General features: G+C 38.4%; 1 protein-coding gene across 2 annotated transcripts; it reads left to right on the top strand.

The window, feature by feature from the left end:
- Positions 1 to 265: 265 nt before the first annotated feature.
- On the top strand, positions 266 to 22,446 carry LOC127624848 (protein shisa-like-2A). 2 transcript variants are annotated; one of them, XR_007968226.1, is made up of 4 exons: positions 266 to 447; positions 8,337 to 8,473; positions 16,313 to 16,748; positions 22,358 to 22,446. XR_007968226.1 is itself a non-coding variant. In XM_052099800.1 (3 exons), exons 1-3 carry the CDS (start codon positions 266 to 268, stop codon positions 16,495 to 16,497), a joined length of 504 nt encoding a protein of 167 aa, XP_051955760.1. In that variant the 3' UTR covers positions 16,498 to 17,343. The 2 variants fall into 2 exon arrangements, 1 of the variants encoding a protein (XP_051955760.1); XM_052099800.1 differs by lacking the exon at positions 22,358 to 22,446 and having other exon boundaries at positions 16,313 to 17,343.
- The last annotated feature ends 215 nt before the right edge of the window (positions 22,447 to 22,661 follow it).

Genomic DNA, 22,661 nt, shown 5'->3' with positions numbered 1-22,661 from the left:
CATCTGGATGCTACGTGGAAGGTCTAGGTGATAACAAAGTGAAGAGACAGCTTTGATGTCTGTCGGTCTGTAATCTGCATTGTGTTGTCAATACGATTTAACTTAAAATACATAGGAAGAGGGGAGAGAGAGAGAGAGAGAGAGAGAGAGAGAGAGAGAGAGAGAGAGAGCGCGCGCGCGCACAAACTAATGAAACTCCCGTGGATGTGAGAGGATTTTTCGTCCTTTCACGTGTGGTTGGTTGAGGGCTTGAGTCCAGAGCAGCATGAGCGCGGACTGCGCTGGTTATTACAACGCGGAGAACGTGTTTGTTAGCGCCTTCACGTGCCCGAAACTCGACAACGATGCGAGCGCGATCTTCTGCTGCGGGTTCAGTGACGTCAAATACTGCTGCGACGATCCCAATAGCTTTTTCCCGTACGAGTATGGATACATGTGGTGGCTCAGGTAAATAAAACAGCATAATGCTGCACACTATTTTCGTCCAAAACACTTTCACAGTTGTTCTTTCCAAAACTGTCATCAAAATATGAAATATATTGATATAAAAATATACAAAATGACAGGAAAATATGTACTTTATTTGTATACAGTAATTACAGGAAATGGTATTTTGGAGCTACTGTTGTACATTTTCTAATAAGGAGAATTGTTAATATCTGATTGTTTGATTTATTTAATTAACCAGAGCAAAAAAAAAAAAAAAAATTAAAAATTTGAAGGAATTCATCCAAAAGTTGACATTTACTTGCTTTCATGTTGTTCCAAACTAAAAACTCACAAAAATAAATAAATAAATAGATTATCGCATTTCAATTACAAAACAAAATTGAAGGAATCATGTTGAATTGCGTAATCTTAAAAAAAATAAATAAATAAATTATATATATATATATATATATATATATATATATATATATATACGAACTCCTTCAATACTGTTTAAAAAGCATACCATACCAGAAAATGTCAAGATTTCATGTATGCAAATTCTAGGCAAAGGGTGTCTACTTTGAAGATGCTAAAATATAACACAGTAATTTATTTAATTTATTTAAAGATTTTGTTTAGTCACAACATAAGTTCCATAGTTTAATTTATGTTATCCCATAGTTTTAATGACTTTACTATCATTCTAAAATGTGAAAACCCTAAATTCTTAAGTTTTATCAATTTAAATTTGGTTAATTCAAGTTGATGGAGTTTTGTGATGAAAACACTGGCATCTTAAAAATAGGCTACAATATATTTTGAGCGCACATGATTTTCATGGTTTTGCATAACTTTTTTTCTCTCTAGGTAGATGATCATTTGTACTGACTAGCTCCATAAAGGGCAAAAGGTATCCCATACAACTCGCGCACTTTCTCAGATCGAAAAGTCTCAACATTAGCTCTTCAATCTCTCAAATAAAAGATTTAAATGCACCTTGTGGAGAACATTCATGTTTGTTGTCAAACTTAGCACAACGTGTCTCAATGTGCACAAGTATAAGAGATATGTGACAGCTATATTGGTGGGTATGATTTTCAGTGAAAAACGACTTGAAATTGAACCCTTAAATGCCAGTTTGTTTATGTAATGCCAATGTTGTTTGTAACGGAGTAAAAAAAACAAAAAAAAAATGAATACATTTCCATATTCTAAACACTAAGGGGAATATTTTAGGGGGGATTATCACAGTCTGTGATATTTCAATGATTAGCAACAACATTTATTTTGATGCATTAATATTTTTGTGCAGTGTCAGATTTAAAAAACAAAACAAAAAACTCTCGGGACCTTAGAGGACAAACATGTCCATGTCAAAAAGCTTCCATAAAAATATTATATTTTGATGTTATTTTCCACTTTACCAAACATCAGTCCTGATCATAACTACCAAATATTCATTCATTTTCAGGACTTTTAACCCTTTCAATTCCACACACACACACACATTTCTCAATACACACATACAAAAGACACTCTGACATCCATATCAACACACCCACACAATTTTAGCTGCATCATTTCTTCAATGGTCCTGCAGTGCTCTATAATACAGTAAACAGGGGAAAAGCTTGTATTTGCTCCATAGGCTAAACATGAGAAAAATTTCGTCATCTGTTAAAAAATATGAAAAATTTACATTCTGAAGCCAGGGCTCCTGAAGGAAAGCACAATATTATGGAATTCATGATATCATGCTTTAATGGCACTGGGATCAAATATTGCAGTTTTAATGGGTTTCAATAGGGACATTGTTGTCCTGAAGGTCCCGAGTGTGACTATTTTGTATACACAGTGTATTATAGATATATTATAAGAACTGAGTTTGAAATATCAAAATTCCTTAAAAAATACACACCTTTGGCAAAATGTATGCCACTGGCATTAACACAGCCAAAATGATCGAAAAAATGTTATGAAAAAGACAAAAATGTACCGACGGTTGCACAAGGGTTAAGCTCTCTGAATGTAGCGCGAGTCAGGAGAGGTTCAGACAAGACCTAACATCTCCTTTTCTGTTTCAAGGGAAAAAAGTAAACGATTGGATGACATTAGGGTGACATTTTCAGACTCTGTATAAAGTAGTTTATTATCATCTCTCTCCAGCAGTTCAAGTCATTTTTATTGACGCTTTTCACAATGCACATCATTCCAAAATCATACTGTCTTAATCATCATAAGGTCTTAAATGTCTAAATGTTGGTTGCACCAATTATGATTCAATTAAGGAGAGTAGTGCAACAGGATGGAAATCAAACTGGATTTATTGTCAAATTTTAACCACTATCAAAAATGATGGTTTAAATGTAATTCTGATTATTTAAGCAAGGTTTAAAATTTGATACAACAGAATTATCTGATGAACATTGATTAAAGTTAGGTTTAAGCATAACCCTAAACATAACTTATTGGTGCAACCCACCCTTAATATTTTGTATTTAGGTATCCAGTGAGCAAGCCATGGCCAACTGTGGCAAGGAACGAACATCTCCTTAAAATATTAGTTAATGAAGGGGGGTGGAAACATTCCCCTATGGCTGAACAGCATGAACATAATGCTAATATCAGTTAGTTATGTGCAGGGGTGGGAAGTACTGTTACTTCTCAAAAAATGTAGTGTGAGTAGAGTAAAAGTAGCTGTCTTAAAAACTACTCAAGTAAGAGTAAAAAGAGTAGCTCATTTAAAAGTACTCAAGAGTAGTGAGTATTGAAGTGTGGAACAGGCGCATAAATCAGCATAAATTAATCTAATCCATGTGACTCCAGTGGTTTAATCCATGTCTTCAGAAGCGATAAGATAGATGTGGTGAGAAACAGATCAATATTTAAGTCCTTTTTTACTATTAATTCTCCTCCCTGCTCAGTCAATCTCCACTTTAACTTTCACTCTCTTCTTGTGTTTTTGGTGATTCACACTCTTTCATGCATTTCATGCATTGGAGTTGTATGTATTACTTTTATGCTGCTTTTATGTGCTTTTTGGAGTGTCAAAATGTTGGCACCCCTTCACTTACATTGAATGGACCTTCAGAGCTGAAATATTCTTCTAAATATCTTAATTTGTGTTCTGAAGAAAGAAGGTCATAGACAGAAGGCATGAATGTGAGTAAATGATGAGATAATTTTCATTTTTATGTGAATTATTTCTTTAAGTAGCACATGGCCCCCCCATGTGGGGGGGGGCACATTGTCCTCCATTTGAGAGTCAATGTTCCACATTGATTTAGTTCTTGTATCTTTAAGTCCAGAAATATTTGTGTACTCAATTTTCTGAAGTGTATCTGTGACTAGCGGGACTATTCTGCTATCGCCTAAAATATTGTATTGGTCAACAAAGGCAGATACTTTTCTATCAGGCAATAAAAAACTCAAAGGCTGAGCTTATACATTTATTCTACTTCCCTGTTAATTTATTATTCAATTTAACAATCTCTACATTAGGGGTCTGCTATAATAAAAAAAAAAGATATAGAACTTTTAATGTTTGTCTGAATGCAGGCGAGTTTACCTATTTTTTTCTAAAACTTTTCCCGTTTACATGCTAAAAGTGTGATGATGCGTGTCTCCTCGATGTATTGACTTCAGCACACAACTGAATAACACCGGCTGCATGACTATGATAAATGATTACTGCAAGAGTTAAATTAACATACAGGTGCGACGGGACTTTAACATTTCTAAACTGCACAAATAAAAAATACATATACATATTCATCTCTGGCTTGCTTTTGCTCGCATGTCAATGATGCCGAGATCTACTTTTATATTTAATTTAATAGTAGCCGTATAACACTTTTACTTGAGCAGAATATTGCAGTACAGATCGCTAAATTTGTTCAAAGGGGAAGGCAAGAGACAGAAAAAGCGCACTTGCGTGCATGATTGCCAGATTGCATAAGTATATGCAAAATAAGTATAACATTAGGTGGAATATTTCCAATTTGCGCAAGTATAAATCTCAAACTGGGGGTGTTGCTTCTCTTATTTGGCAACCCTGAGCATGTTAAACGCTTGTGGAGACGCGTTACGTCCCAATGCAAGTTAACTGAAATATTCAGTGAAAAAAATAAAGCTTTTAGGATAAATGATCTGCGGGCCACATTAAACCATGTGGAGGGCCAGATTATCATTAAATCTGCCTCGGCAGTCCTAAATAGTCTATCACTTGGGCGGCCGACGAAATATCTTCAATTGGAGAACCATGGCGTTGTTCTTTCCCTGCTGTCCGTGACCCAGTCCGAATAGACCAGTTGAGAAACACTGTTTTAACTCTCTCTCTCACACACATGCACACACACACACACACACACACACATACACACACACACTCATGTCAGACCCCCTCACCTCGCTTCAAGTTGACAAGTCCGACAGGCAGACAAGGAGGAAAGGAGATGCGCACGCACACGTGAGATTCTCCATCTGGTTGCATTTTTTCCTCAATACCGTAGATAAGCAAATGTACATGGTATGATAACCGTCATTTTTCAAACCACTGCAACCCTAGTTCTCGTTCTAATGCATGATGCACAATTAATTATTAATTATTAATTTATTAATTATTAATTTATAACAAAAAAAGCACCCTAGAAAAAGGGCACTTTCTCTCAAGGAAGAAAAAGGCAGGTGCTCAAGCCTCTTTTGATGTCTCGATTCGTTTTTTTGTCTTTTTATTTTTTTAAGAAAAGGAAGGGCTAGTCAAAATTATTTTTTTGTGGTAATCAGTATAATGCCACAAATGCTGTGGATGTAGCTGCACTTGTATTGAGAGTATGAAGTGATGAAAGCAGTCAGTGAAGGTACTCGCTGTTTAAACTGGCATGTGCTGCGTTTGATAGCAGTTTATTCTCTATGAAGTCCATTCAAAGACCGAGATTATGCAGGCTGTGGTCAGTGAGGTGTGCCTTGCAGTCTAGCTGGTAGTTGGCAGTGATTTGTTGTCCGTGAAGCCCATCCAATGTGTGAGGTGCAGTCAGTGGCCAGTGAAATATGCCTTGCTGCCAAGCTGGAAGTTGGCAACAGTTCATCCTCTGTGAATTTAATCTCCAGCAAGGCTGGAAAAGAAAATTATTACTACGGTGTATCCAGGAACCATGTGACAAAACATAACAGATTAAAAGACATTTGTATATGGACAATTAAGATCTTGTAAGATCTGTAATATCCTACTTTTTGGAGAAATGTCCTCTGGTCTAATGAAACTAAATTTGAACTGTTTGGCCATAATGGCCATCGTTATGTTTGGAGGGAAAAGGGTGAGGCATGCAAGCCGAAGAAGCATGGGGGGGACAGCATCATGTTGTGGGGGTGCTTTGCTTCAGGAGGGACTGGTGCACTTCACAAAATAGATGACATCATGATGAAGGGAAATGATGTGGATATATTGAAGCAACAGCTCAAGACATCAGCCAGGAAGTTAAAGCTCGGCCACAAATGGGTCTTCCAAATGGACAATGACCCCAAGAATACCTCCAAATTGGCAAAATGGCTTTTTCATCACGTGCAAATACCCAGATATCTAATACGGAAGTAAGCATGAGTTTCGCACAAATTGTTAAGGACATGCTTATTAATATTATACCCTTCCCCAAACCACTTATCTAATCATAACCGATCAGTAGAGTGTGTATACATGATAGGAAGCTGGTGTGTGTGTGTGACAGAAGCAAGTAATTGTCGTGTATTAGATGGAAACGATGTCCAGCGACGTCACTGGCTGTAGTGAAAGTCGTACGAATTCATACATCAGTGCAGTCATACATTCTCATACGAATTAGCCAAATTTAGAAAAGTCATATGAATCCTTACGATTTCGCCTTGAGCTCTGTGGACAATCTGTAATAGTAGTGAGTCAGACGCACAGTGGGTTAAACTGGGATTGTTTGCTTTCATCTCAATGATTTTTAGAAGTTTTAGATCTTCAAAATACGAAACTGTCCATAATCTCTTATGTTCGCACATTTAGATGAGATCTGCATCTCACATTCTATGAGACTAGGTTGATCGTGGCGATTCGTTTTGCAAAGAGTTTTGTAAAGATCCAGTTGTTTTTGCTACTCAGTTTGTGCTGCTAGTGGAACAGAAATGACACATTTCATCTTCATTGAGAGAAGTGCTATTAGTTTGTCACTTTACATATACTGGTAAAGTATTACTGTGACCCTCGATGGCTCTTCAGATGCGTTTCTCGATGGATGCGCCACTGTTTTTACTGCCTCTTCAAATTCAGTCTTACACTCAAAACTTGAATGAGAATTTACCCATTAACATTAAATGATTTATGTAAGAACTCAAGCTTTTCAGAGCTGGTTTGAAATTTTTTCTCTGACGTATGAAGGCATGCTTTAATCTTCTGAAATAAAATAATTTGAGCTTTCAACCAATGATTTTAAGGGAAGGCGAAGTAAATTTGAAGGGATTGGCATGAAAGAAACCAAAAAATATCTAAAAAAAAAAATACATAATAATAATTGAAAATGATAGTCGTTTTCGTAAATGGTTCGTTTCCCCTTCAAATATTCTTACCCAAAGACCCAATGAAATTCAGTGGTGGAGTTTTATGTATATTAGTCACTGTCTCTTAGCTTTGATTACTTCTAAATGCTAGTGTACTCCTAAAAGTTGACAAAAGTAACTATTAGCAAACATTTCAAATGTACAGTCTTCCTCTTGTATGTAAACATAATTTTTTCCAATCAAATGCTCTCTAATGAGAATTTCTTCTGTCAATACCACCTGTGTCTGACTACCAATAGCCAGTAGTAAATCATGAATCGTTGGTATGTCTTTGGTTGCGTAAAAATGCTCAAGTTATGCCCTTTACGGTTATGCATTTGGCAGATGCTTTACATTGCCCTTATTACAGGGACAATCCCCCCGGAGCAACCTGGAGTTAAGTGCCTTGCTCAAGGACACAATGGTGGTGGCTGTGGGGATCGAACCAGCAACCTTCTGATTACCAGTTATGTGCTTTAGCCCACTACGCCACCATTCACTCCTTTAGCAACCATTACTGATATCTGAACATTGCTGTCGTCCATGGTACAAGCTGTCAAATGTGGTTCTATCGGTAAGACACGCAGGCTTGAGTGAAGTTTAAGATGCCATTTATTTGATAAATGTAAAACAGGAAGTAATGTCTCTCTCTTTGGCGTAGGCCCCATCTGGCTGTCTGAGGGAGTTGTACCCGGAACCGTCATGTCCTGCAGGGGCGAGGAGCCTACCCCCATGCAGGACGGGACTCAACTGGTGGTGGTGGGGTGGTGGAGGTTGCCGTGTTAGCACACTGAAACAGCAATGTGATAGATTGTGAGCAGACTTATAAAGCAACGGCTTACATTTGATTGGCTGGGAATTACCCAGCTAATGGTGTGATGATGTACAGCTGCTAGTCTTCCCGCTAGAACTATGCTGCGCTTCCATTTCTGGTGGGCTTTAATGTAATTAAAGGCTATTGGCTATTTAAGAAAAAAAAGAAAGGAGCTTGTCGAAATGTCCTGTCCCAACTGCCTGTTTCAGAAGGAAATAAGTTAACACAGGATAGAAAACAGGACCCTGTCTAGAAAGTATACTGGGAAATCATCTGCTGCCTATAAGATTAGGGGTAGTGACATCATGGTTAGTGTAAGGTTTAGGAGAAGACACAGATTTTATGTGGGACTCCAAATAAACTCAATAAACAATGAGACTCTCATGATACTTTGCAATGATTGAGGGTTCCCTTAAAGACACAACCAGAAAAGAGTGCTCGGCAAATCCTTTCATTGGGTGTTTAATATTGCTTTAAAACAACGTGGTCTACATGCAAAACTGTTTAATCTCTCTCTCTATGTTTCTCTCTTCAGTTTGGGGGCTCTGGTTGGTTTGTCTATTGCCGCTGTGGTGTTATTAGCCTTCGTCATCACTCTATGTGTGCTGTGCTACCTGTTTATTGCTACTAAACCCCGGGGTTTGGACAATGGACTGCCTCTACATGCTCCAGGTAAGAGCAGAAATACACACACATACATAACCTGTGTTGACTCACGTACAAACCAACGCCTAATCTACTGGCTAAAATTTGTTTTTGTTAATTCTGAGCAATAAATGCTACCAACAGTCAGCTTTCTTTTATTTTGGAACTGAATATGGTTCCTCAAGATGTTTCCACATGTGGAAATTGGTCTTTTGTTGAAGTTCCCTGATGCTTTCTCAAGGCTTTGATTGGATAAATGTTGCTTTCACATTATTCACAAAGATATTGAACCTCAGGTGGTGACTGGAACTTCTGCAAATGGCAGTTCGATACAGCTTGTTATAAACAAGAAAAGGTTTCAACAGCAACTTCTCACATCAAATACCAATCAGTTCCCCAAGGACATATGGCACTTTTCCACTGCACGTTCTCAACTCTACTCATTTACGTTTCTGAGCTTGCATTTCCACTGCAGTTTAGTGCCACCTAAACGTGGGTGGGATTATAGGTGGATCGTCATAGTTGCACCGCCTCTACTGCCGTGACATCATCTTAAACACGACACAAACTGACCAAAACAATAACACGACCGCTAGCTGTTTGCTACTAGCTCATTGTGGTGCATAAAGCAGTTGTTGCATGGTGATTTTACACAAGTGTAACAGTTAAATTGGCCTGGTTGATTTGGAAGCTTCCAGTAGCTGGTCAACTAAATAAAGTGAAGCTTTCAAGCAGAGTATAGAGTTAACATAACAAAACATACCATCCTCCATCATCCATCAGTCCAGGGCACTCTCCCTCCCATTGCTCACCGGTTTAGATAGCATCCATTTGGTCAAACCACTTCCACTTTTCCTTGATATTTCTGGTCACTTTTAAGTTTTTTAAATTTTTCGCTACACTGTTGGTTGGTCCGGTGGTAGCCGTGTGCAGCCAACAGCTGAGACACTTCCTCAGAGACTTTTTTGTTTCGCTCATCGCTAACGAGTGGACCGTCTGCACCTCGTTTATTGACCACGGTGTGGTTTTGCGCACAGCCATTTCTTTTGTCACAATTCGAAAGTCGCTTGAACAAATGATACGGTTATCGCTGTTGCTAACTTTAAAACTAGAGGGTTGATGTCACGTGTTGGAAATCCAGTGACGCTGGTAGTGACGATTGTCCCTGACCAATCAGTGATCTGCAGGATTTTTACGTCCTTTTAGTATCGGCTCGGCACGCTTGGAACCTCGACCGAGGTGGTAATAAAAAAAGTATCAGGTACTATCCACAGTGGAAAACACCAAAAAAGCGAGCAGAGTCGAATTGAGTCGAGCTGTACAGTGGAAAAACCCCAATAGATGTGCCTCATTCAAAATTCTGCATATCATTCAAAGTTCTGATATATTTGTCTACAATAAGACAAAACAATTTCTGAGATTTAAATCCAAAACTGTGCATAGGTGGTGCTGACATGTGGTACATCTTACTTTTCTGAACGCTGGCTAGTATCACAGTGATTAACTATTACCGAATGATGATTTTTATTATAGTTTTATAAACACTGTTGAGGCGGATTCCCATTCACAGGTATGCATCCTTACAACCATCAATTTTTATTAAAACTAACTATCCACTGTAAAATTTCTGCTATGAGATGTAAAAGGTTCTGAGATTTAAATGCATGGAGGATTCGGTTTTCAGAACATCAAGCGCCAACTGAAAGAATAAAATATAAAAGCATGTCAGCGGTGGACAACATGTGCAATTTCCAGTATTTCCAATTAAAAAATATAATTTCTGAGAATCTGTATTGGCCACAATGTGCTTTGAATTGTCAGTCAGGTATCTGCCCAAAAATTCCATATCTACTTAACAGTTGCTAAACTTTCATGTGTGAATATGCAAGTCTTTAGTTCATAACAATTTCAAGAATTGCCAATAATTGTGATGCGTCTTGTTTGCCTTTAAGTCGGCCTGTAATTCTGATTTGTCTATGGTGGCGTTCTGGTTTCAGATATTTTTGTATAATGGCCACTTGACTGTGTAATTGACCTTTTCGACCTAGCTGAGCTAGTTTTATGCCTCTGCTATCACTTTGTGGACTCTTTCTTCTCACATATAAAAATAAATGCAACTTAAATAGCTTTATCAATCAGTTTATGTACAATCCCAATTCTGAAAAGTTGGGATAGCATTGAAAAAGCTTTTAAAAATATAAAGGAGTGATTCTACTCACCCTGTGCTATATTAAAAGCACTACCACAACACATTATATGATGTTTTACCTTGTGATCTTAATTGTTTATATTATATATATATATATTCATTGCCATATAGTGCGCTTCATAATGTGCCACACATTCTCAGTTGAAGACACGCCAGGACTGCAGTCAGGCCAGTCTAGCACCTGCACTCTCTGCTTTCGCAGCCATGCACTTGTAATCTGGGCAAAATGTGGTTTTGTGTTATCCTGCTGGAAAACCACTTCTGGTGCAGTCTAGAGGTGTGATTTTGTCTGCGATGTCCCCTCCCCGGTGGCTTTTACCTCCTCGTCTTTTCTTTGTAGTTGTCTCCTCAAAGTCACCGAGTATCATTTTACAGTGACCCCATCCATTGTGCTTTAGATTTTTCTTTTTTTGTTTCATACATGAAAGGCATTTTATAAGAAGTTTAGAGATCAATGTTTTAAGGTATCACAGTGAGTTGTTTTTCCACTTTTTTAAGCTTTGAACATTTCTGCCATCCTCTCTCCTCTTTGTCTACTGCAAAAAATTTAATTAAGGAATTTTCACATTTACATACAAAATTTGCTTATCAAAAAATCTGAACATGCAAGAAAACGGATTTGAAATCATTGGGTTATTCAGTGCTTTTGGCATAAAATCGTAAACCGACATGTGACATGGCAGACGTCAGAAGGCACATGCTGCCTTCATGTGCTATCGGAATTATCCTACTTCCCACTTCTTAAGTGGTAATTACAAGTACGTCGTGTTCACATGCTTTGTTGTCGGAAAGAGCAGGAAACATGGACGACGCCAGGTTCATCCAAAAATATTTCTTGATTAACTTTTATTTTGACAGCATACTACATATCACTCAGTTAGCTTGCTGACGATAATGGCATTTTGATCAAATACAAGCACTTTCATGGTGTAAAAGTGTACAACATGCATCGAATGGTTGCTGATATACATAGACGAACATGACCAAAACGGCAAGCGCTAACAGTTAGCTGTATTTAGAAAAATGAACAAACCTGTCATTCACTACAGATACTGTACTCTCCTCCACCATGTTGAAAGTTTAGGACTCCTCCCATCTCGGAAAATCTGGTATCGAAATTATTTCCGAGTTTCCCAGTAGTAATTACGACTTGAGGGGCCGTTCATGTGCAACTACCGAGTGGGAAACTCGTATTCATTGATTGACAGCCCAAATAAAAATGCATGATATAACCCCTTTAAGAGGATAAAGAAAATCATGATTTTTTTGTTATTTAAATGATTGCTTTTAGGGCTTCATCAGATTATTGAATGAAGTCTATTATCTCTATGTTCCTGTAAGACAACAGCCCCCCACATCCCTTCAGAAATAGAATAATCAACGCCACTTTCGCTTCAAGAGTTTGTTTGAAAGAACAACTAACATCACAATGACTCTTGTTACATTTACCCCCTATATTTGTCTATCCTTGTATAATCTGAACACAAAAGCACCACTTATATTATGATCTGATGATTGAAAGTATTGAGGATGAATATGCATTGATCTTTAAAAAATGTTTAGAATACTCCAAATACTTGTTATATTCAATATGGTGGTGCTGAGATTGCAAAGTAATCTAGGAGAAGTGGTGACCGCTCGTAGTTTTGGAGCTTGACAGAATAAATCACCAGCAAAACGTCTCCTTTTGTATCCCTTCAGTTTTGGAACAAAATGAAGGTATGCAAACAATGACAGAGTGTTCATCCATTTAATTCTTCCCTCATTTGAGATCTCTTTTTATATACTCGCTGCCTAATTACAGCAAAGCAACCCCAAGTAGGTTTGGCTGCAGGCCAGAGATCTCCAAATGGGGCGGAATATCCGAAATAGGTTGTGGCTTCTCCGTAAGGGGCGAAGTTACTTCAAAGGGTTTTGCGCCAACTCCAAAAGGGCCAACACCTCCACAGATGGCTAGGGTCTGGGGTAGGGTTATGTAAGAGGCTCCTTAAATCTTTATTGGCGATTTGGAGCTCCCACCCCTTTTTGGAGCTCTGTCTACAGCTATACCCTTCTCAAGCAACCACTCATTGATTAACAGGTGATAACAGTCTCCATAATGTTTCCAGCCAAACCTTTTCTTTCCTTTAGCAGGTGATTTTATTCAAAAGTAAAAAATAAAACAAGCTATTAATCAAAGAAAACAACAGTACAAGTAGTGCGACCATAACAAATTTCAAGTACTAGAATAGTACAAGTTTGTAACTAGTATGTGAAACAGTATGCAATGTGTTATTAAGACATTCCAGACAGTAATAGGTTACATTGTTGTCGCATTTATTACAGAGAATGATGTTCAATTATTATCACAGAAATATAAACAGTTACTTTTCATTTTAAGAGAAGTTTAAAAATACTTTGCATGCCTTTGCTTGTATATATAATATATTCCATAAAGTGAGCTCTGGTTGTATACTACCATTTTCTGAGAAGTCCAGGGTCTGGTTCCAGAAGTGAAAATCCCATTAATATTCTCCATTGGCAAATTTATTTTTAACGTTAACTTCTAAAGCCAAGACAGGCCTATCGTGAACTCTGAGGTTGATAATCAAAGGAATATGCTTCTGTTGAAGCCATCAGTTATTTAATAATTTTGTAAAAATATTTTTTTGCTTCACCTCAGAGCTTGTTGGTTTGGTTCATTGCTTAGAACTCTCTTATTGAGGATGTTATAAAATCCCAATGGTATTAAGGAATAAAGACGGTTGAAAAAGAAAACAGGTACTGTTGTACTAGATAGGGCATATGTACAAAAACATTTTTAGTATGTGCACAAATATTATGCAGAAATAGTATGGTAATATGCTTTTCTGAACATAGCCGTCCATCTGTCTGCTATTTTCACCCATCTGCTATGGTTATTCATAAATCAGGACTCTTGGGTGTTTTCAAGTACAGCTGAGTTTCATGAAATAACATCGTGTTAGTCCTTTCTGAACACCTTATTTAATTAGGCTTCTGGTCTATAAAGGCGCGGTCACAAATATCTTCTCACGGCGAAAGTCCTTGGGCGAAGATGTTGTGGGCAGACGTTGAGCACGTGTGAAACCAGCAAAATTATTATGGTCAAGCTAACTTTTTTAATGCTGTTCATTATACTCAGTTAGACTTAAGTTAAAAAGAAACTTACGAATTACGCTAATACTTCAGAGTAGCTGTAGCACCACCCACACAGAGGTCACCGCCAAACTAAGCAACTTCCTGTTAGTCAACGCGCTGATTTCGCCTGTCAAAGTTCACCAAACTTGAACTCACGGCTAAATCAGCGCAAAGAAATTCTTCGCCACCGGAAGTCCATCGCGAAAAATTCATGATTGCACGGATTCCCATTGAGATGACTATTTGGCCAGTGGAATTCTGTCGTGCAAAGGTATTTGTGACCGTGCCATAAGAGTTTGTGCAGTAGGTTTATTTTTTTTAAATTACTTTATAACTTTGTTTGAATGGAAGCATTATTATCTGTAATGGATTCTTCAAAGGTGCTGCTTAAACCACAAAGTAGGTCCAGTGCACCACCGTTTCCTTGAGCAAAATACATAACTCCTAGAATAAAAGTATCAAACAAATGGATATTTAATTATCCAATTAGTTCATTAATTAACTCTAAAACTCAAGATCACGTCTCGTTTTGTTTACTTCACATTTACATTCATAACTAGATATGCAGTATGGACATACAGCTTCTGAATACTTGGAATATCGTGGTCACTGTATATGTTGTCCAGAATAGATTAGCTAGAAAATTGTTCAAACTCTTGAAGCAGTGGCGATTCGTTATAAAAGATTTTGTACTGTTTAATAGTTTAGAACTTGTGATGTAGCATTCAGATCCGGAGACACACTGGCCTACAAAAATTCCCGGGGGCAGTTGAAGAAGGGTATCCAGAAGGCAAAGCATGCATATAAACAGCGATTAGAGAGTTATTTCAACAACAATGACTCTCACAGTATGTGGAAGGGGATTAAGGTGTTGACAGATTATAAGAACAACAACGCTCTCCACACTAACACTGACACTTCATTCTCTGATGTCCTCATTAAATACTTTGCTCACTTTGAAGAACAAAACGCAGGAGAAGTTGACACACATACCACAACAAAGGACAAGGTACGAATACTCACTTTACACCATCATCAAGTGAACACTGCCTTGCACAGAATTAACATCACCAAAGCAGCTGGCCCAGATGGAGTGCAAGGAAGGGTACTGAAGGACTGTGCAGACCAATTGGCAGGGGTGTTTACAAATATATTTAACCTTTCATTGAAACAAGCTGTTGTTCCTACTTGCGTCAATTATCATCCCTGTATCCAAGAAATCACCACCAAAATATCTGAATGACTATCGGCCAGTTGCTCTAACATCTGTAGCTATGAAATGCTTAGAAAGATTAATTCTGGCGCACATTAAATCGGATATTCCAAACAATCTTGATCAATATCAGTTTGCCTTTCGAGCAAACTGGTCCACAGAAGATGCAATTTCAATAGCAATGCACGCTGCCTAACCCATTTGGACCAGTAGAACACATATGTGCGGATGCACTTCATTGATTTTTAGCTCAGCTTTCAATACCATCGTTCCTCACAAACTGGTCAGGAAACTCATAGGTTTGGGAAATTCACTTTGCAGTTGGATCATGAACTTTCTTACAAACAGACACCAATTCATAGTAGATTTCAGGGATGGAAATCCACTTATTCTGCCCTCTACATAAATGGAGAGGAGGTGGGAAGAGTGGAGAGTATCAAATTCCTGGGAATCTGCGTCACACAAGGTTTGACATGGATTTGACAGGGAATTTTTATCACAGTACCATGGAGAGTATTCTTTCCTACTCCATGACAGTGTGGTATACCAGCTGCACTGCTGCTGACCGACAGGACGTGACACGCGTAGTGAAGGCAGCACAGCAGGCCATTGGATCTGAGCTCACAAGCCTAGATGATTTACATTCAAACAGACTCCTTAAGAAGGCTAAGAGCATTAGCAATGATCCAACTCATCCAGGACACCAACTGTTTGAGCTGTTGCCATCGGATAGGTGGTTCAGAACAGTGGAAACATGGACAAATAGACTTTTTTCCACAGGCTGTAAATTCCTTAAACTCCTGTAGATCTGTTATTGGGGGAGCACCACCACCTGTCATCACATACATACTAGGACTGATCTATGATTAAATACTTGTTTTGTTTGTATGTCCTGCTATATCATGTAATGTCCCAGCATGCAAATATATGTTTTTTTAGGGCACTTATTATTCTGTGCACTTTTCTATAGGTGTGTGCTATTTGGAGGAGATGATGCTAATTGACATTTCATTGTAAAAGCAATGACAATAAATCAATCAGTCAATCAATCTCACACATCACCTTCCATTTAAGTGATGAAATCAGCAGATTTTTTGGCAAAAACAGTTTTGAGAATGATTTTTGTTAACATATTTAATTGAGTAATAGTTTGGACACCAAAAACAATTGTCTGTGCTTCCCCAATTCTGAAAATCACCAGCCACCACAGTAATGGACACATGCATACTTATGTATAGTTTGCTAGGTATATTAATCTATGTTAAGAGGGATCTTAATATGTCTGTAATGGGTTTCTTATGTCTAGGGTCAGAGCTACGTCCTCAGGAGGGTCTAGGCCAACCAACTGCACCATCAGGACCGCAAGGGTTCCGCAAACATTTCCAAAGGGGAAAACTAGACTGTGACAACCAGCCGCCTGATCCAGACCACCTGTTCCAGCGTTGCTTCATGGCTACGGTCACCACCATCAATGTAGAGGGAAATTCGTAAACACTGGAACTTAAGAATCATCCAGTCTTTTCAATTGTTTTATCCATTGATCACGTTACTGACACAACATTGTTACGGATTTCACAAAATGTTCGATTCCAGCTACTACAATCATCTTGCGTTTTACATTTATGCTTTTCTCCAAAGTGACTTGCAGTGAATACAATCTAACCCATGACCTTGGCGCTGCTAGCATCATGCTCTGCCAGTTAAGCTACAAGTACTATATGTTGTGGGAACAACAGGACAAAGTGAGTGACATCAATGCTGAATTTTCAAACTTGCCTTTAAACTTTAAATGCTCTATTATTTAATTTTAACAAACAACACACTTTTCACTACTCTTTACAGTTGGTACGCAGTCTCAGCTGTTGTTTTTGAAACAATTGAAACAGACTTATCAATACTTGAGCATCATTTGGGGCGGCTGTGGCTCTGGTGGTAGAGCGGGTCGGCTGCCAACCGCAGGGTTGGTGGTTCGATTCCAAGCCCACATGACTCCACATGCCAAAGTGTCCTTGAGCGAGACGCTGAACCCCAAATTGCTCCCAATGGCAGGCTAGCACCTGGCATGGCAGCTCTGCCGCCATTGGTGTATCTAAGGTTAAAAAAAGCGCTATATAAGTGCAGACCACTTACCATTTGTGACTCTCTAAGGGAGAATTTTGTTAAAGCTAGACATTTGTGTACATTTTCTAGCAACAGTGGCAGCAGTAATCCCAAATTGCATTCAAAACTAATTTTGTAGCTGTGTTTGTGCTGTTACCCGATTTGCATAATTCCTTTTGTGAATTGGACGCTAAAATAATGCAGACAGTGTCTGCAAATAAACCAAGCTATCGGTGTGTGCAGTTCATTCTTGAATTCTCCCCCGAGTCTGTAGATCAGTTACTGAAACTTCAGAGGTCATAACGTTATTACATCAACATATCAAACATAAATAGCTTACAGCGGTGGTCTACAGAGGACACGAGCACGCTACATGGCAATCTTGGTGAGCAATGGAAGAAAGTTGGTTTGCATTACTCTGTATGTTTTTAAATATGTTTTGAAAAAGCTGTACACAAACACTGTGACACTGACATGCCAGGTTTATTTGTGGGCAGGTTAGGTAGTCAGGTAAAACTACCATGTAGCTATGTAACCTGGTACGTCACTTTTCAGTTCTTAAATCAATGGAAATATGGGCTGGTTTGAGATAGGCTCCAGATTCCTCTGGCTGAGAACTAGCCAAGCACAGGCTCTGGTAACAAAAAGGGGTAACAGGGTTTACCAAAGCTGATTACACCAGCACGTCCACTGTGGCCTCTGTCTTATTTGCTTCACTGTCTTTATTGCAGCTTTCAGTACAGTCTGAACCAGCAAGTTGGATAGTTTTGACTTTAGACTTCTGCTTTTAAGGGGAGCATATTATGAAATCTAGGATATATTTGAGATATACTATGAAATAAATTTGTTATGTCAACACATTCTGAAATAGAAGTTTTGAAAGCTGCTTTATCCAGTTCTGTACCCAATGTAAAGATGTCTGATGGGTGTGACATGATATTAAATCCATGATTGGTGATTACTTTTGACCCTTACACTCAATTCTTTATGACTGTCCTTTTTACTTGTCATTGCCTTTTTGATTTAGGAATTATATTATATTTACCATTATCTGCTATTGTAATTGACAGATGTGTAACTTTCTTAAAATATAAAAATATTAAAACATTAACTTTTTGGGTGTTAAAATACTTTCTCTTACCCCCGCTTAAGATGCAGAGACAACATTAAGTAAGCCATTTGAAGTTTCATTTTCTTGAAAACTGTAAACACTGAGTCTCTGTGACGCTATGAAAATTCCTCTGTTTGTTTTATCATTGACTCGACAAATGGCATGAGTTGGGGCGGGACTTTGTTTGTTTGATCAATGGCAAACGGGCGTTTTCAGAAAGCAATTTTGAAACTATGTTTATATTTAAATTTTGTTTTGGTTGCGCTTGTGGTGCAGAAATTACATATTTCAGCTTTTAAGATCCCATGAAATCATAATAAGAGTTTGTGGTTTTAAATCTCAAAGTAAACTTCGGTTTTGACACAAACACTTAGCATCTGTATACAGACCAGCACTAGCCTTTCAAAGTAAACTTAATTTGCATAGACAGGTGATTGGCACATGTGCGCTACGACTGCTGTTAGATTCTGGACTATTTTTCCTCAGGAGTTTAGACCATAAAGATGTCTTTATATTTATTTAGACTTGAGTTATATAAATGCAGGTATCTCCTGACCTCCTCAAACAAACGCTCTTGACGAGCACAAACACTGTTGTTGTTTCCAACTTCGTCATCTGATGATCTGACGATGACAAATTCAAGCACTTCTTCGTGACAGCAAAGGATAAATTGTGAGTGTTGCCACCTTGTGGACCCATTAATTCGAGTAAATAACTCCAGCTGAATACGCATACTGCGCTTATAGTATGCGCTGTAAGAAAAATTGGGCCGCAAGTGTTCAGTGTTTGGGCTTTCTGCTGATGACAACATTTGAGTCACGTGCCCTGTGTGCAGATGTCTAGGCCTTTTATATGCACTGATTTATTTTCAACATGCTGTGATAAAACAATGTTGCCTACAATAAAAGAGCCACGAAAGAGTGAGGCTTATATTTGTTCTGTTTGTTTTAAACTTTCGTCTGTAAGGTTTTATGGCATTTTTGCATTACTGCTAATGTTTGTTTCATCTGTACTGACATCAAATGTGAAAATCTGCCTATTTAAGAAATGTGCTGTACAAAATAGTGTGTCTTTCAACTGCAGCATTTTTGTTTTTGGTCAACAAGATACTGTACAAAGTTCAATAAGTTCAAGGTCTTGGTCTTTTCCTCTGTCATTTATTTTCATCATTTCATCAAAGAGGATTGTGTATGCGAGAGTAAATATGGAGTTTAATGCTAGGTAGTGTATACTGAAAAATAATTTTAAGATGCATGAAAGACAGGGGCGGAGCCAGAAACTTTTCACAGGGGTGGACGAGCAGGGTCCAAGGATCAGTCTGTGGTGGCACATCATTGAATGTTCGAATCAGCACATGTGTTTTGGGGGGAGGGGTGTTTGATGGTTGTTGGTATTGAGAAAAAAATGTGCCCAGAACAAAAACATTACCAAAATAGAAATTGCGAGTGGGGTAGCCAGGCTTTGCTCAAAGGTGGCCATGGACACCCCTGCCCACCCAATATCTCCTCCCCTGATTAAAGATATTTTGAGTGGGGTAGCCAGGCTTTATATTTTGAGTGGGGTAGTCAGGCTTTGGTCAATGATGGCCATGGACACCCCTGCCCACCCCCTAGCTCCTCCCCTGATTAAAGATATTTCAAGTGGGGTAGTCAGGCTTTGGTCAATGATGGCCATGGACACCCCTGCCCACCCCCTAGCTCCTCCCCTGATTAAAGATATTTCCAGTGGGGTAGCCAGGCTTTGGTCAATGATGGCCATGGACACCCCTGCCTACCCCCTAGCTCCTCCCCTGATTAAAGATATTTCAAGTGGGGTAGTCAGGCTTTGGTCAATGATGGCCATGGACACCCCTGCCCACCCCCTAGCTCCTCCCCTGATTAAAGATATTTTGAGTGGGGTAGCCAGGCTTTGGTCAATGGTGGCCATGGACACCGCTGCCCCCTCCCTAGCTCCTCCCCGGATTAAAGATATTTCAGGTGGCCATGGACACCCCTGCCCACCCCCTAGCTCCTCCCCTGATTAAAGATATTTTGAGTGGGGTAGCCAGGCTTTGGTCAGTGATGGCCATGGACACCCCTGCCCACCCCCTAGCTCCTCCCCTGATTAAAGATATTTTGAGTGGGGTAGCCAGGCTTTGGTCAGTGATTGCCATGGACACCCCTGCCCACCCCCTAGCTCCTCCCCTGATTAAAGATATTTTGGGCCTTTTGCTGTTTGTCTTCTTTATTTTTATGGTAAAACTGGCTGAGTACCTTGTTGACTTGTTCTCTTAGTCTGTTATCTGTTTGCTCACTGTGTAGCAAGAGCAATTAGAGCACTTAAAGGGTTCATATTCTGCACTTCTGTAATATTTTATTTATTTATTTTAAAATGTGAAGTCCATTTATGATGTTATTCTACTTTTCTTGCACCAAAAATGGTGCGTAATTTAATTTTATCTTATTAATGCTAATGCCTTACAATAATTGTGAGCGAATACAGTGAGCCATTGTATTACAATTTTAATTGTGGAGAATTTTATTCAGACAAATAATTTAATTATTTGTCATGTATTTATACAACCAAAATATCCTACATTTAAGTGCATAGACATGTGAACTGTTAATTCCTAACACGCATACTGTTCCCCTTCACAAGCATGCCAGCTTTCTTCCCTTGCGTGCGCAGGATTGAGGGTTACTTTTTAAATGTATTCCACTACAGATTACAGAATACATGCTGTAAAATGTAATTTTTAATGTAATCCGTTAGATTACTCAAGGTCAGTAACGTACTCTAAATACTTTGGATTACTTCTTCAGCACTGGTAGATTTTTTTCACTTGTTTTGACTATAAAAAACTGTCAGTACAGTAAAACAAAATACACATGTTAAAAATACATTCTCTGAAAACCCTAAATATCTCATGCAGTGTTGTTTCTAAAACAATATCAATAAAATGTATCTTGTATTAAGGATTTTTAGATATTTTTACATTATATATGCATAATTACACTCACCTAGAACTTTATTAGGAACACCTGTACACCTACTTATTCATTTGATTATCTAATCAGCCAATCATGTGGCAGCAATGCATTGCATAAAATCATGCAAATATGGGTCAGGAGCTTCAGTTAATGTTCACATCAACCATCACAATAGGGAAAATTAGTGGCATGATTGTTGGTGCCAGACAGGCTGGTTTGACTGGTATAACTGCTGATCTCCTTGGATTTTCATGCACAACAGACACTCTCTAGAGTTTACTCAGAATGGTGCCAAAAACAAAAAACATACAGTCAGCGGCAGTTCTGTGGACAGAAACACATTGTTGATGAAAAAGGTCAACGGAGAATGGCCAGACAGGTTTGAGCTGACAGAAAGGCTACAGTAACTCAGATAACCACTCTGTACATTTGTAGTGTGCAGAATAGCATCTAAGAATGCAAACACATCGAACCTTGAGGCGAATGGGCTACGACAGCAGAAGACCATATTGGGAACTATTTTTAGGACCATACTGTTCCTAATAAAGTTCTAGGTGAGTGTATATATACAGTATATATAACACACACAAAGATCCACCAACACACACACACATTCATTCTTTTTCAATTCAAAGTTTTACTCAAATTGTAATGCAAATTGTTTATATTCTAGTAATTAATATATAAATGTAGTCAAAATAATTGAATACATTTAACTAATTAACATTTAACTGTTATGTCATCGTTACATTGGCTACCTGTTAAATTTCATATACATTTTAAAATTCTGTTAACTATGTACAAAGCTTTGAATGGTCAAGCTCCGCAGTACTTAAGTGATCTTCTACCATGCTATATCCCATCACATTCATTATGATCGCAAAACTCTGGCCTGTTAATAGTTCCTAGAATATCAAAATCCACAAAAGGAGGTAGATCCTTTTCATATTTGGCTACTAAACTATGAAATAGTCTCCCTAACACTGTTCGAGATGCTGACACACTCATTGTCATCTATTTAGCCAGTCATACACCTAATTTATCCTTCAACTCACAATTAGGCTGCTATAGGTCTTCCAGAACCAGAAACATTGATCATGATCTATAACTCTGTAATAAATTGAATGGCATCTATGCTAATATTATTTTATTTGTTTCCATGTCTCAACAGCTCCATTCCTGCTTCGTGTTGGACTCCACTTCTACGTGTCGCTGTGTGATGATCACTAATAGCAGCCGGTGCCAGCAAGACATTACTCCAGTCTATTACGATGGACTTCAGAGGATGAACTGATAACAACTCCAACCTTAAGACATGGGATAATTCAGAAGCCATTGCCTGAACCTTGGACTTAGGATAGACCTCACTGAAATTACCGGCCAGTTTGAACTGCGATGCACCTCACTGACCTCTGCCTGCATCACCTCGGTCTAATGATGGACTACACTTTATAGATTATCAATTAATTGCCAAC

The sequence above is a fragment of the Xyrauchen texanus genome, chromosome 31 (assembly GCF_025860055.1).
Source record: "Xyrauchen texanus isolate HMW12.3.18 chromosome 31, RBS_HiC_50CHRs, whole genome shotgun sequence".
Taxonomy (NCBI): Eukaryota; Metazoa; Chordata; class Actinopteri; order Cypriniformes; family Catostomidae; genus Xyrauchen; species Xyrauchen texanus.
The sequence above is the reverse complement of the archived record's forward strand: the minus strand, read 5'-3'. Positions and strand labels throughout refer to the sequence as shown.

What these genes read in the sequence shown, in the direction of transcription:
- LOC127624848 (XM_052099800.1), top strand. Translation starts at nt 266, where the DNA reads ATGAGCGCGGACTGCGCTGGTTATTACAACGCGGAGAACGTGTTTGTT. An exon ending in GGATACATGTGGTGGCTCAG is followed by an intron (nt 448 to 8,336) that starts GTAAATAAAACA and finishes TTCTCTCTTCAG; the next exon opens with TTTGGGGGCTCTGGTTGGTT. An exon ending in ACTGCCTCTACATGCTCCAG is followed by an intron (nt 8,474 to 16,312) that starts GTAAGAGCAGAA and finishes TCTTATGTCTAG; the next exon opens with GGTCAGAGCTACGTCCTCAG.